Consider the following 15,428-nt stretch of genomic DNA (forward strand, 5'->3'; position numbering starts at 1 on the left):
GTGTTAATAAAACATTATAATTAAAAAATCAACATGTTGAACAAAAATAAGTCAGCTTTGCTTCATAATGCGCTGGCTGTTTTGCCAAACGATCAGAAAATGCTCTTTTAAATCTCAAGGGATGTAATGGAGTTATGTTTTGAGCTCGTCTTGGTTTTAGAACAGGGCTGTCCAAACTCTGCAGACCTCTGTCAAACGCTAGACGAAACGCCAAATATTTGCATAGAACAGCACAGTTCACGCGTGATGTTTATTCTGTTCTCCTTCCTGTCCCGCCCCCACAGGATGATTGACAGCCTCGTGACCCAATAGGCAGGATGATCGCTACGGCGGGCTGCTGAGGATTTCCGGCGCCAAGACTCGCTGCGAACCAAGAACGCGCGGAGAACAAGAGAAGAAGCGGAAAGCCAAGAAGAAGCGCAAGAACGGCGTGGTGGTGGTGAAGGGCAAAGTGAAGCTGTTCTCTGTTTCGGGCTGGTGGCGGCGCTAGGCGTTTTATCCTGCTAATCGGCATCGCGATGGCGTACTCGGGGTACTGGCGAGAAAACACCGAGAAATTCATCGGGCCCGTCGCGGGTAAAGAGGAGAACCTCACAAGCAATAACGAGTTAGTGATGTCAAACCAGCTGAATAACGCCAACTCTTGCCGGCTTCTTCGAAGGCCTGTTCGCGACTTATTTATACTCGGATAACCTCAAAGTCTTGGACCGTTAGTGATGGGCATCGGGATTTTCCTGTTCATCTGCGCCAACGCGGTTCTCCACGAGGATCGCGATAAGAAAACCAAAATCATCAATCTGCGCGACATTTACTCCACGGTTATCGACATTCACAGTTTGCGCGTGCGAAGACTGCGCGCGCGCCGTTCAACGGCCTCATCAGCTACATGCAATCGAAGAGCGATAAACCGGCGTCTCCGCGGAACTACAGGCGGCCGTCGTGCGCCAGAAAATACAGCTTGTTTGCGAAGCGCCAGTCGTTCGCCGACGCCATTTACAGCATCTATCAAGGCGAGGAGTCGCGCGAGTGGGAAACGCGGTCCATCGTCACGTCGTCGGTGAACGCCTTCACGCTCCCCGTCATCAAGCTCAACAACTGCGAGGTGCAGGAGAGCGAGGCTTCGCGGCGCAGGAGTTGCGTCGCCACCCACCAGACCACGGCGGACGTCTCGAAGACGCGGATGTCGCTCTCGCGCCTGTCTCTGAATGCGCTGACCGATCCGGGCGCCGGGCGTTTGGACGAGAAGTCGCGGCGCTTCAGCTGTCCCAGATTGGAGCGATCGGGCAGCAAGGGCTACATCAAACTGGCCGATCTCAGCGGGGATTCGTTCGAGACGCCGGACGCAGAGAGAGCGGAGAAAGAGGCGCAAGAACTTGCTAAGAACTTCGGACCAGCTGGCGTCTGCGTGAACACACTGCGTCGCTGTCTGATTTGTAAAAATCGTAAAGCTATCTTCTTACCAAGTACCTGAACGTTCTTAAATCAAAATGCATTTGTTTGACTGGGGAGAAGAGATTTTAGGCAAGAAAAGCAATCTTAATCGAAAGGCTAAACGAGATACGCTTTTCAGGTTGATTTCAAGGTAAACGTTAATTCTTAAGTCGTTGTACCTGTCCACTGAATGCATCTTGATTCGAGAACGCTTAGAGAGGTTTCTACTAGAAAACGAGACCAAAAGTGTTTCTCGCAGCGTAGGAGCTCCATGTATGATGTCTTCGAATCCCAACGATATTTACAGAATTCGTGGAATTTGCCAAATTTGGACAAAATGTACGAAGAGCAGGTCGCTACACTTAAATCGAAGCACCATGTGGACTAGCGTCCGTTAATGCTAAGCGGCAAAACTACGATTTAAACCTGAATCCTGCGTCTCTGCGTGAACGAACAGCGTTTTTATTAATAAAAAAAGCCATCATATATACGCGGAAATGTAAAGGTGTTCGTGGCAACCCATCAAAATAAAAGTTTGGTTTAACTTGAAGGCACTGTGGCAGAAATATATGACTTTTTTTGTAGAATACACAACTAGTACTGCCGCTGTTGAAATTTTAATTAAAAGTAATATTCGAGTACATAAATACACGAACATCTCCAAAACGGTTTAATTTGAGTAAAATTAGTGTCATCTAACAGCACATGTCAAAATAAAAGCTCAGTTTAACTTGAAGACATTGGGTCAAAAAATAATAAAATAAAATAAAAATTTAATATAGAATTCAGTAGAATGTAATTAACATCACTACTATTTCTGTGGAAAAATGTATTAAATGTTATTTCAATTAGGTGTAATTACATTCTTCTTCCATGTTTTAATTTTTAGAGTAAATCTCCTTTATTATCCAAAAAACTACAATGTGTTACTTCTTATTAATTAAAAGATAGATTAAATGCATTTTAATTAAATAAAACGTGTCAAATCAAATAATTAGACATGCTAGAGCACAGAATTTGGTAACAATAAAACATACGGTAAAAAAGGTATTAACAAATATTATAACATTTTATACATACGTTTTGATTAATATATATAATTTATTTTTTTTTTGCTATTTAAAAAGGAAAAGAAAAGGTCCTGAAAAATCCTCATCTGTGAGACATCTCGCGAGAAAGTGACACTTTTATTGATCTAAGATGCTTTCAACTGTTCAAAGGTCACAGAATAGACTTTTATAATGTTACAGAATATTTCTACTTCCAGGAAATGGTGTGCTTCTGAACTTTCTCTTCCTGAAAAATAAAATGCGTCACGTTTTCCGCAAAAATAAACAGTTTTCGACTGGAATAATGATGCTGAAAATACAGAAATGAATTACACTTCAACACGCGTTCACACGCTTTTACATTTCAATAATATTTGCCCGTTTTTACTGCATTTTTGATCAAATAATTGAGCAGATTTTTGTTCTAAACCCGGTCCAGAAGAGGTGTGTGTGGTCGGTGGCTGTGTATTTGAGGACACCAGTGTTTCTGGATGAAGACGTTCTACGTTCTCAGCGTTTCTGGAGTATGAGTCCGTCAGCTCCTTCACGTTCGTTCGTGTTCAAGTACTGAAGCAGAGGATAAAGTCTATATTGAAACGCGAGTGACTCATGTGACGGGGCGCAGGCCGAGACGTTTATTATTAAGCTCAAAGTTTGTGCGGTTTTATTTATTAACTTTTTTATAAATTCACTTCATTAACTGTAGCAAGTGTTCAACATGTCTTAATTTTGTCTTTCTTTGATTCTTTCACAGTATTGTCTGTCACGTCTTTATTTTTTAACGAATTTCTTTGCGTTTATTTACATTTTTATCGTTTTTATCTCTTCTTTATTGACCTTTAGATGTGTTTATGCCCCGAAGTCGTTCCTCTCTCTGCTGAACCCTAGCTGATGTAGAGAAGCGTGGTTGTTGTCTGTATCCAGACGTCTCACCCATGTTCGCCGCGATCCCGACTCCATCCCGGGACGATGTCCGTGTCTCCCGGCGTGATGAACACATGCATAGAGCCGACGTTATGCAACTTTGCACATGCTGTCTTTGTATTAGACCGGCGTTAGAGAGCTGATATCGATGTGCACAAAGGCAATAAGTGATCTAGCTGAGGACGAGTCACTGGTTCTGATTCTGTTCCCTAGTTTTAGTCGAAATAAAGTTCTTTGAGATAATATTATCCTGCGTGGATTAATACTGACACCTGGTGGAGAATCTCACTCTCCTCTCACTTTATTCTCCTTCTTTCTGTATGGTTTGGTGTATTATATTTATCTATTTATTCGGAGCTGTTCATAACAATAATCACAGACCCGAATATAAACTCTATATTATGTTAAACTACACTTAATTATTGTAAATATGCATGGTTGATCACGCTCGTACGCTGTTTTCCTGCTTTAATGGCTTTAATCCGTGACCTTTGACCTTTACCTTGTAAAGTACGTGGCATCAGAGGAACACAAAAAGATGATCTTATTATCTCTTATCTTCGTGTGTTACGCCTGCATGTTACTACAGGAGAGAAAACACGTGAAGATCAGCGCCGAGGTTTCTGGGAGAATCTGCTCTTGACTGAGAACAGAAACCTTGTGTGGAATAACCGGCTTAGAACTTCTAGAATTTATAAATGAACATATCATTTCTGTTATAAAAATGACAATAAATATATAATACAGCAATCGACTATATAGACACAAATATAACAAAACAAAACTAATCATAGAAATATAGCATATACTGTGAGTCTGTGTGTGTGTGTGTCTGTGTGTGTGTGTGTGTGTGTGTGTGTGTGTGTGTGTGTGTGTGTGTGTGTGTGTGTGTGTGTGTGTGTGTGTCTGTGAGTGTGTGTGTGTCTGTGAGTGTGTGTGTGTCTGTGTGTGTGTGTGTGTGTATGTGTGTGTCTGTGTGTCTGTGTGTGTGTGTGTGTGTGTGTGTCTCTGTGTGTGTCTGTGAGTGTGTGTGTGTCTGTGTGTGTGTCTGTGTGTGTGTGTGTGTGTGTGTGTCTGTGTGTGTGTGTGTGTGTGTCTGTGAGTGTGTGTGTGTCTGTGTGTGTGTCTGTGTGTGTGTCTGTGTGTGTGTGTGTGTCTGTGTGTGTGTGTGTGTGTGTGTGTGTGTGTGTGTGTGTGTGTGTCTCTGTGTGTGTCTCTGTGTGTGTCTGTGAGTGTGTGTGTGTCTGTGTGTGTGTGTGTGTGTGTGTGTCTGTGTGTGTGTCTCTGTGTGTGTGTGTGTGTGTGTGTGTGTGTGTGTGTGTGTGTGTGTGTCTGTGTCTGTGAGTGTGTGTGTGTCTGTGAGTGTGTGTGTGTCTGTGTGTGTGTGTGTCTGTGTGTGTGTGTGTGTGTCTCTGTGTGTGTCTCTGTGTGTGTGTGAGTCTGTGTGTGTCTGTGTGTGTGTGTGTGTGTGTGTCTGTGAGTGAGTGTGTCTGTGTGTGTGTGTGTCTGTGAGTGTGTGTCTGTGTGTGTGTGTGTGTGTGTGTGTGTGTGTGTCTGTGTGTGTCTGTGAGTGTGTGTGTGAGTGCGTCTGTGTGTCTGTGTGTGTCTGTGAGTGTGTGTGTGTGTGTCTGTGTGTATGTGTGTGTGTGTGTGTCTGTGTGAGTGTGTGTGTGTGTGAGTATGTGTGTGAGTCTTTGTGTCTGTGAGTGTGTCTGTGTCTGTGTGTGTGTGAGTGTGTGCTGTGCGCGTTAGTGCTGTCCAGTGATCAATCGCATACAAAATAAAAGTGCACCGTATATGTGTGTGTGTGTGTGTGTGTGTTTATGAAGACATGCAGTATATATTTTAATAATATTAAAGAACGACCGGGTTGAAACCACGGCGTGGGCGTGACCAAGACGACGGCGAGCCAATAGCGAGCGCCGGGGGGCGTGGCCGAGAGAAGCGGCGGAGTGCGCGTGATTGAAAGCGGAGCTCCGCAGGTGAAGCGCTCTCTCTCTCTCTCTCTCTGTGTGTGAGTGAGTGAGTGTGTGTGTGTGAGTGTGTGTGTGCGCGTCCGGAGCTCGGTCTGGATCGGGATCCTCTCAGGTGATGTCTGTTTCACACACTTTAAGGTGTACCGCAGCGCGCGCCTAACGGATGTGCTCGCGCCGCTCGTGCGCTTTTTCAGGAAACATCCGTCTCCAGAAACGAGTTTTTTTTTAATAAGACCCCGGCGCCGATTGCTTTCAATCAGTTTCGACGCGTTTAACCCCCGTGCTGACGTCAGCCAGGCGGTCACGTGGCTAATTAGAGCAGTAAACGAGCGCTTTAATTCTCGCGCGCTGTGTTAAAAGTTAAAGAAAGAGTGCTGTGTGTGATCTGGATGCTGACTGTTTCTCCTCTCTTTCTTCTGGGATGTGTTCGGATGTGGATGGGCCCCTGGATGACCGTCTCTGGGTGAGTCCCCCTGTCTTTTCATGTGTTTCTAGCTCAGGAAAGCCCTTTCAGATGGAGAAGGGTTTAAATGAATGCAGATAGAGTTAATGCTGGATTGTAGTAGAACACGGCACATTAAAGTACTGTACTATAGTATGGTTCAATGAATATGTCATTCGTATTTTTTCATGTGCAAAATGTTCAGAAGAGTCAGACAGAGCTTTATCAGGCTTTAATGGCATGCAGTGTTTTTCTGCAAACATGACTGCTACTGATGAGCATGTATGTATATTTAGGAGCGCTTATGGAGGAAACGAATGGAGAAGATGCTTGTGCAATGAAAAGTCAGCATGTGGTCGGATCATGTGTGTGTGTGTGTGTGTGTGTGTGTGTGCGCGTTTGAGTCATTCCCGGCTTCAGAAGGAGGAAGTGATGCTCTTTTCATTTCCTCTTGACTTTCCTCTGTTTTTGCTGATGTGTGATCAGAGTTTCTCTGTGGAGTCTGCGTCTGCGCAGATCGATCTGCAGTCGTCTGCAGGTTTGCGTCTGATAAACCTGCAGATATGGGAATAATGTGGAGAATCTGGGTTTATCTCCCGGTTTATGTAGTAGATGTGCAGGCGTTTCTGGAGGCGCTTCACTCGACATCAGTTTCTGTTATTCTCAAAATTACTTAAATGATTTTTCAAACTTAAGAAATGTATTTTAGTTATTTCATAAATAAAAATGCATTTTATTTATTTTCTTTTAATAACGGAGTATAAACTTGATCATTGATCCCCAAATAATAATCAGTAAAATACTGTAAAAATGCTGTAATAATTGTCAACCGTAAGTTCCCTCACAGGAAAATGCTGTTTATAATTTTATAATATAATAAAATAATTTTCTTATTTATATAAAAAGAAAAAAAAATTAAATATTTATTTAAGCTCTAGTTTTTAGTTTGGACTCCATAAAAATAATTTCTCCTTTTATAAGTAGTGTTTTATTAATTCATTTGGATTCTGTGTTTTATGTTCTGATACAAATGCATCAAAAATGAAGTTAATTAATAAAAGTAAAGCTGTCAAATGGTTAATCGCTATTAACTGCATCCAAAATAAAAGTTTTTTTAAATAATGCATGTGTGTATATATTTCCGATAAATGTTATTCTAATATATTAAATGTATGTATTTATAATATAAATTATATTAGTATGAATATAGAAGTTAATATTTTCAAACTATACTGTGTTTTATTTATTATATATATATATATATATATATATATATATATATATATATATATATATATATATATATATATATATATATATATATATATATATATATATATATATATATATATATATATATATAATAATTTTTTTAATTTATGTATATATTATTCTTTTGACGGCACACACAAAAACAATTTTTAAATTTTAAACACTGGATTTTTAAAAATGTAGTTCGTTAAAACTAATTTACAACAACAAAATATATATATATTTTTTTCTATTACTATCATTATTACTTTCTAATGACTTGATCTAATAGTATAACGCATATTATTATTTGTTGGTGGTGGCCGGGAGATCTTGAACTGTTGCTGGAGAGAGACACACGGAGGTCTCCCGGGGTCAGAGGTCACGTCCCGGGTTGTTTATCGTCTGATAAGGAGCGTCTCAAAGGTCCGAGCTCCTCGGGCTGTTTTCAGCTCGTTCAGCTGAGTCTGCATCGCTGGCCTGTAGACTTTGCTCGCTCTTCTTGTAATGTGAAGCTCAGCAGCTCCAGATAACGTGTTCAGTCCCGGCTCTGATAAGAGCTTCTTTTGTCCTTATAAAGACATGAGCGGCGTCTCTGAAAAACACCTCGAGAGCCGGCACACAGGAATGATCTCAGTACTTCTGAGAGAACACTGGGGAGAAAAATGGGTGGAAACAATTTATTTTTACAAACGTTTATTTGAAGAAAAAAAAAACCTGAGAAAGTAGAAAAAACCTAAATTGTATTATTTTCGTTTGTAATTTTAAATTGTATGACAGTATAGAAATGTATAAATATTTATTTTCAGTTTTGCTTCATAGTTTTTTTATTTAATTTTTTTTATATAATTTAATATGAATTTGATAATCATATTTAAAAAAAATGTTTACAGTATAATAAATTTAGAAGCATATATTTGTTCATTTTACTTTATGTAATAAAAGCTAAATAAAATTAGAAAAAATTACATAAATATTTTTTATATATATATATATATTTGTACATTAAATCAAATCATATTTTGAGTAAAGTATTGTTTTACTTTTAAAGTAGTAGTAAATCTACATAATTATCATTTAAATTCAGTCTGAATGTAAAAACGTGTGTGTGAATGAGTGTTTTGTGTCTGATCGGGTCTGTGTTTGGTTTTAATGCTGATTCTGTTTGATGCTTCATAACTAACTGGAAGTAGAAGTTTCTTGAGGGTTTTGACGACTATGGTTTTTATTTTTTGTTGCTTATGCAGCGTTAAAAGCGTCTGTCATGCGGCTCGTGAGGAGTGTGTGAGCGCCGTGTCGTACGTCATGTCTCTGACTAATAAAACATGATCAAGCTCTTCACTCCAGTCTACAGTAACTCATCTCCTACTGTACTCAACCTGTCCGTATGATCTGAAAACATCTTTTGTTTTCATTTAATATGACACGCATTTTCTTGAACAAGAGTCCCTTTCAGGAAGTACAGAGATTTATTTTGTGTGTATGTGTGTGTGTATGTATGTATGTATATATATATATATATATATATATATATATATATATATATATATATATATATATATATATATATATATATATATATATATATATATATATATATATATATATATATATATATATATATATATATATATATATATATATATATATTTGTAGCATACATTGTCATGTTTATTAGACCTATTATAATATTTATTAAAAATTAGATTTAATAGAGACCTTTGTGGTTCAGAAAGAGAGAAACATTGAGTCGTTCAGATGAAGGCTAGGTTTGATTGCATAAGTACAAACTTGTCTTTTCTCTGGAACTGGAGCTCTTATGTGTGTTAGTTCAGTTACAGACGTGTGTGTGTGTCCGCGTGTGTGTGCGTCTGTGTGCGCGTCAGTGTGTGCGTGCATGAGTGTGGCTATGTGCGTGTCTGCGCGTGTCTGCATCTGTGTCTGCGTGTGTGCGTCTGCGCATCTGCGCGTGTGTGCGTCTGCACATTTGTGTGAGTGTGTGTCTGCGTGAGTGTGTCTGCATTTGCACGTGTGTGCGTCTGCGCGTGTGTGCGTCTGCACATTTGTGTGAGTGTGTGTCTGCGTGAGTGTGTGAGTGTGTCTGCGTGTGTGTGCATCTGCGTCTGCGTCAGTGTGTGCGTGCATGAGTGTGTCTGCGTGCGACTGCGTTAGTGTGTGTGTCTGTGCGTCTGCAAGTCTGCTTGTGTGTGTCTGCGCATGAGTGTGTGTGCATCTGCACATTTGTGTGAGTGTGTGTCTGCGTGAGTGTGTGCATCTGCGTCTGTGTGTGCGTGCATGAGTGTGTCTGCGTGCAACTGCGTTAGTGTGTGTGTGTGCGTCTGCACATCTGTGTGAGTGCGTGTCTGCGTGAGTGTGTCTGTGCGTCTGCGCATGTGCGTGTCTGCTCATGTGTGTGTGCGTGTTTGCGCATGCTTGTGTGTGTCTGCACATCTGCGAGAGTGTGTGTGTGTGTGTCAGTAAATCATGTTTCTGTGATGATTCTTCAGTGGTTCTGGAGAGTGATGATCTGTTTACTGGAGTATAAATAAAGACTTTCTGCTGCTGAAAGGTGCTTGAAGTGTAACGTTACAGCGGACCTGAAAGCGTTCTCCTCGTCAGGACGTTCTAGATCAGGACGAGTGTTTCTTCATCAGGCCGCTGCAGAGCATCCGTTGGCTTTTGTAAAAAAAAAAGGTGTAAAACATTATCTGTGATCTTAAGGAGAAAACTACAGATACGGCACGGAGCACATCGGCGTCTTCAAGTTCAGACGATACTTGACCAAAATCTTTAGTGGATTTAGATGAATGCCTTCATATCTGAAGCAGCTCCACCCAGGAGCCTCCATCTGTTTAAAGCAGAACACAGAGGAACACACCACAGACCTTCTCTGTCATTATACACACACACACACACACACACACACACAGACACACACACACACACACACACACACACTCACTCACTCTTTCTCTCTCACACACTCTCACACACACACACACACACACACTCTCTCACACACACACACTCACTCTCACTCTTCTCTCTCTCACACACTCTCTCACACACACACACACACACACTCACACACACTTTCTCTCTCTCTCTCTCTCACACACACACACTTCTCTCTTTCTCTCTCTCTCTCTCACTCACTCACTGTCTCTCTCTCTCTCTCTCTCTCTCTCTCTCTCTCTCTCTCTCTCTCTCTCTCTCTCTCTCTCTCTCTCTCTCTCTCTCTCTCTCTCTCTCTCTCTCTCTCTCTCTCTCTCTCTCTCTCTCTCTCTCTCTCTCTCTCTATAGAGGCCCGACGGCAGCCGAGCTTTAAATGAACCGAGCCCCTCTTGGATACAGACTCTTTATTAGTGTGTGTGTGTGTATAGTGACCACAGGACGAATAAATACACTTAAAATATCACAACGTACTGAAAACACAGAAACTAGAAGTGTTTATCACCCTCTCTTTCTATTTATTTATACTGTTTTTTTTCTCATTTTAAACTTTTTTTTCTTATTTACTCATTTATTTTATTTCTCTTGTTTTGTTTATTTGAATTTAATTTAGGTAAATCCCACTATAGAGATAAAAAGCGAAAGATTAAACCACATCTTTATGGCAGAACTCTCTTTTAAAAGTACTAATGATCTACGGGACGTAGAAATAATTTATTGAAATGTAAAAACCTCAAATACTGCCTCAATTTGGCATTTGTTTTCATTTTAAATGTATTTAAGTCTCGCTTATTTATTCTTTATTTTGTTTGTAAACTCCACGGTAGCGTTCTCTTTTTAAAATGATCGAAATATATTAATCGTCCTGCGTCCCACATTAACGAATTAAACCATTCAAGCAATATGAAGCACACTTTTTACTTTTTAATTAAAAAAATTATGTCTCAGTAGGATCTGTTTAAGGCGTTTTTATGTAATCATTTTAGCGATTTTAATTAATAATTAACGATAATATTTTGCTCTTTTCTAGCTTTTGATAAGTGTATAAAATTTGCCAAATAATAACTTTTTTCCTTTCTCTTTTTTTTTTTTTCATTTGAAAACGTCGCTCCTCGCGCGTCACACGCCTGTCGGATCTCGCGCGCTCGGCCGTGACGTACAGTGCGTGATGACGCTGCCGCGGGTTTGAATCCTCCGCCCGCTGCGCGCGCGCTCCCGCCAGTGCCGTCGCTGAGGGAGGAACGCGGGTCCGCACGGTAACGTTCTCCGCTTTCTGTTGTTTTCCAGCGTTTCCGAACGCGTTTGATTGACACGCTCGCCCACAGATCCGCGGAACGCCGTGAACGGGGTCGTCCTGCCGGTTCGTTCCGTTCGGGGACGTTCACGTTTTGGTCGAAACGCGTGCACGCTAGCAGCGAAACATCTGCACGTTCAGGATAAAACGCTTCCAGTAGTTCGCTATATTAATATTCATATTTTGACGAATATTTAGTATGACAGATGTTTTATGAGGACACAGCTCGGATATTTAACGCTAACAAAAAAAACTGAAATACAGAAAGCTTTAGATTCAGATTAATTTCGTGATTTTTATTTTTGACGCGTTTTGATTCTTTTTATTCGGGATGCTGTTTATTTTTGTGAAAACACTGAGGGGAAAAAATTTAAATTGCAAGTAAATTTCACAAATAACCAAAAAATAGAAACTTGAAATGCGTCCCTGGACAGTAAAAGCGGTCAAAATGGTCTTTTTATTAATTTTTTATGTGTAAAACGAGATTTAGCTTTTCCATTGATTATATGGTGTGTATATAGTTGTATTTCTCTGAGATGAAAACTATCTATCTATAATCTGTTGCCAAAGTTGATTTCCAACGATGATATCTTACCATTTTAGTTTTCTCATAGCAATAAAACTTCATGAATAATAATAATAATAATAGATTTTGACCTTGATGTTAACAGCTTGTAGCATTTTCTGCAACTTTTGGTCGCTAGTAAACTATTGCATTGTGTTCTTTTACATATTCTACAGGACATCTTATACATGCCCTATTTAAAATGTGTTTATTTGCTTTATTCCATCATGCATGATCAGAAATCACGTGTGCAAAATCGTACGCTCTTTGAGGATTTGTCTTTGCACGCTTGCAGTGTTTGGATCGTGTTTCTTGTAGAAAGCATCTGATTGTAAATCAGTGTTGTGCATCGATCCGGAGACAGAGGATCAATAAGTTGATTTTCAGCGTGTTTATTGCTGCTTGGAGTAGGTTTCCAAATTAATGATGCTTTATGAATCGACCTTCGACCTTCTGATTACCAGAGCAAATCTTTAACCACTAAACTCAAGCCGGGTAGACGCTTCATACGTTTATGATTTGCACGGTTTCTAACTTTTAAAAAAAAAAATTTAGCAAGTTTTTGAAAGAAGACTCTTATTTGAAGAAACACAGTACATGCATATAAATACAAATGCATTTTAAAACTAGTTTTCTCTGTGAATGTGTTAAAGTGTAATTTATTTGTATTTTCAGCATCATTCCTCCAGTCTTCAATAATAATAATAATATACTGATTTACTGAAACATTTCTGTTTATTATTATTATTATTATTATTATTATTATTATTATTATTAATGCTGAAAACGATTTTTTTTTTTTTTTTTTTTTTTTTGGGCTTTTCCGTAAAATACTGGGCCGCTCAGCTGTTTTCACCTAGAAAATTTGTCTTTGATCACAGAAATAAATTGCATTTTAACAGATATTCACACAGAAAACTTTTTTTATTTTTTTTTACCGTATTTTTTTAATCGATTAAATGCACGCGTGGCGAGTGTTTATGCATCGTGTGCAACAATAATAAATGGATTAACGCAAACTTACCCGTGAACTCTGCTTTATCTGGTCCCAGACGGCTCAGACCGCCTCTCCGTGGTGTGTTTGATGGGTGGAGGTTTAAGCCTTTAAGAGGGTTTAACCCATCTGTGCCTGGTTAATGGGTTTCAGGTCAGGACGGGGCGCATGTCCTCGGGATCTTCTGGGTTTGTTAAGAGGATAAGATTTCATAAACGTGCGTGTTTCACGGCTCGGTGCGTTTCTGATTGGAGATACGGATGCTCTTTATTGATCCCTGAAGGAAAAAATCCCTGAAATGTTCCCTAAAGTGAGTAAACCGTGTCAGCTGCTCTTCTGAATTCGTGAAAAGAGAGATGCTGTTGTGTTTAAAGAGCGACTAACCTTTCAGAAAATGAGGTTCGGTTGCATGAAACACGGAGCCGAATGTGAACTGAATCAGTCAAGATGAGTAAGAACCCTTTAAGCACGTTCAAGTTTATTTCATGTTGTTTATTTCTGTCGCTTTAATGCATCTGCTCGGTCTCGAGCGCTCGGCCGTTTGTCTTTTAATGTCGTTCTTCAGCGCTGGAGCTATTCTTAGCCTGCTGTGTTCGGGTGCACCAGCGTGGGTTTGGTTGTAGTTGCTGTCAGAATCCCGGCGAGTGTTTCATCCGTCTCTCGGAGAACAGAGAACATGTTGGTTCTGTGATGTCTGAGCGGATCGCACGGTTTGTTCCTGCGCTTCGGTTTGACCTACATTTCTTCCTCGGGCCGTTAAAGTTCAGGGACTGAGTCTGACAGAAAACCTCTGAACAGAAAACACTCACACTTCAGTTGCTAAGGAGTGGTTGCTGGGTGGTATATTGAGTTTAAATAAAATAATAAATAAATTAATTAAAAATAAAAAAACTAATATATATATATATATATATATATATATATATATATATATATATATATATATATATATATATATATATATATATATATATATATATATATATATATATATATATATATATATATATATATAATATTAGTTTATTTTTATTTATTTTAAAAATATTTTATTTTTTCAACTTTATTTTAAAATATTTATTTATTATTTTATTTTAAAATACATTTTATTTAAAAATATATTTATTTTATTTTTATTTAATATTTGTTTTTAAATTATTTTATTTAATTTTTAAAAATAATAAAGTGATGCATTTATATTAGGGATGAAACGGTACATTTTCATTACAGATCTTTCGGTTCAGTACACGCATGTACCGAACACATGATAACCTTTTTCATGAAATAATTCAGCAATAAACGTTGTTTTAGCTTTCTTTAAAATGGCGCGACGGCTCACTAACTTCTAGCAATTATCATCTAATTGATTCCAGAGACCGTCTCTGCATTTAATAACAAATTGTTCACTCTCGTCATTCTATTTGATTCTGTTCAGTACTTTGATGCAGTCTGTGTTGTTAAAAGTGTTATAGAAACAAAAATGATAGCTCTCAGATAGTCTTGAAGGTTTGAGGCTGAGCAATTAATCGCTTAATTTTAGAGCGAGTCTTTTAGAGAGAGTAACCGCTTGTTCGTTCGTGAATCTGGATGTTGTGTCCGTTCTAAAATACAGCGTAAACATCCCACTAAATATAAACCGTGTGCTCAGATTCCTCTGTAGTCGGGTTGTGAAGCGTCTAAAGATCCCTGCTGGCGTGTCGTTGCAGTGTGACTGGCCATGACGACAGATCCAGGCTCGGAGACAGAACCCAGAGCGCAGCGGACAGACGACGAGCGGCGAGCGGCGGTGAGAGCTCCACCTACACCACCTCCATCCCCGGCCGGACTCCAGAGCGGCATAAAAAAAAAAAAAAAGAGTCACCGGTTACGAAAGTTTTTAAATCCTGGCAGGATCTGCTTGTTTGGTTTTAATATTAAAAAGTGCAAAATCCAGAAATGAAATTCAAAAAATCAAGCACAAATGTGTCATTTTTGATTATTAGTGTGTTTGAACTGGATCAGCGAAGACATCAGTTAATAAAATTTTATATTTTATATTTAAAAAAATAAATAAATAAATAAATATATATATATATATATACACACATACACACACATATTTTTATTTTCATATGTATTATAACAAATATTATATATTTATAAATTCATCAGTTCTGACATTCACTATATGTGTATATTTTAAAAAATATTTATGTAGTAATTTTTTTTTTATTATAAATACAGCTTAATGTGCAATTTAAATGTTTACAGATCGCTGTAATTAAATTTACTGAACCTGCCTTTATATTCATATCGACCAATGTAGAATTATTATTATTATTATTACAAATTGAATAGATTTTAAATCAAACTCCAATGGAATCAAGCAGCGTCAGCGAGACATCAGGATGGATTTCTAGGTTTAATCCCAGCGAGAGTTTCAGGACCTTTCCTGAACGTAGGTAGATTATGTAACGTATTTTAATGATGAAAATCTATTCATGAGAAAGAGCTGAAATAAACCTGCAGGATGAAAAAAGCAGCTGTGTCAGGAGGATCTGTTATGAAATT

The 15,428-nt window shown here is 38.8% G+C and overlaps 1 protein-coding gene and 1 pseudogene across 10 annotated transcripts in view; both read left to right on the top strand.

The window, feature by feature from the left end:
* Positions 1–317: 317 nt before the first annotated feature.
* On the top strand, positions 318–1,471 carry LOC122327313 (annotated as a pseudogene).
* A 3,885-nt stretch (positions 1,472–5,356) lies between these two features.
* Positions 5,357–15,428, top strand: part of epb41l3b (erythrocyte membrane protein band 4.1-like 3b) — a 34,463-nt gene continuing 24,391 nt past the window's right edge. For 4 of the 10 annotated variants that reach the window (XM_043260190.1, XM_043260227.1, XM_043260211.1 and 1 more), the window contains exons 1-2: positions 11,202–11,281; positions 14,585–14,664. In XM_043260190.1, coding sequence (XP_043116125.1) covers positions 14,596–14,664 — 69 coding nt within the window. In that variant the 5' untranslated portion in view covers positions 11,202–11,281; positions 14,585–14,595. Of the gene's footprint in view, positions 5,493–5,527; positions 5,844–11,201; positions 11,282–13,075; positions 13,189–14,584; positions 14,665–15,428 lie in introns of those variants that run through there. The other 6 variants (XM_043260244.1, XM_043260249.1, XM_043260257.1 and 3 more) reach the window with 4 other exon arrangements.

The sequence above is a fragment of the Puntigrus tetrazona genome, chromosome 2 (genome assembly GCF_018831695.1).
Source record: "Puntigrus tetrazona isolate hp1 chromosome 2, ASM1883169v1, whole genome shotgun sequence".
NCBI lineage: Eukaryota > Metazoa > Chordata > Actinopteri > Cypriniformes > Cyprinidae > Puntigrus > Puntigrus tetrazona.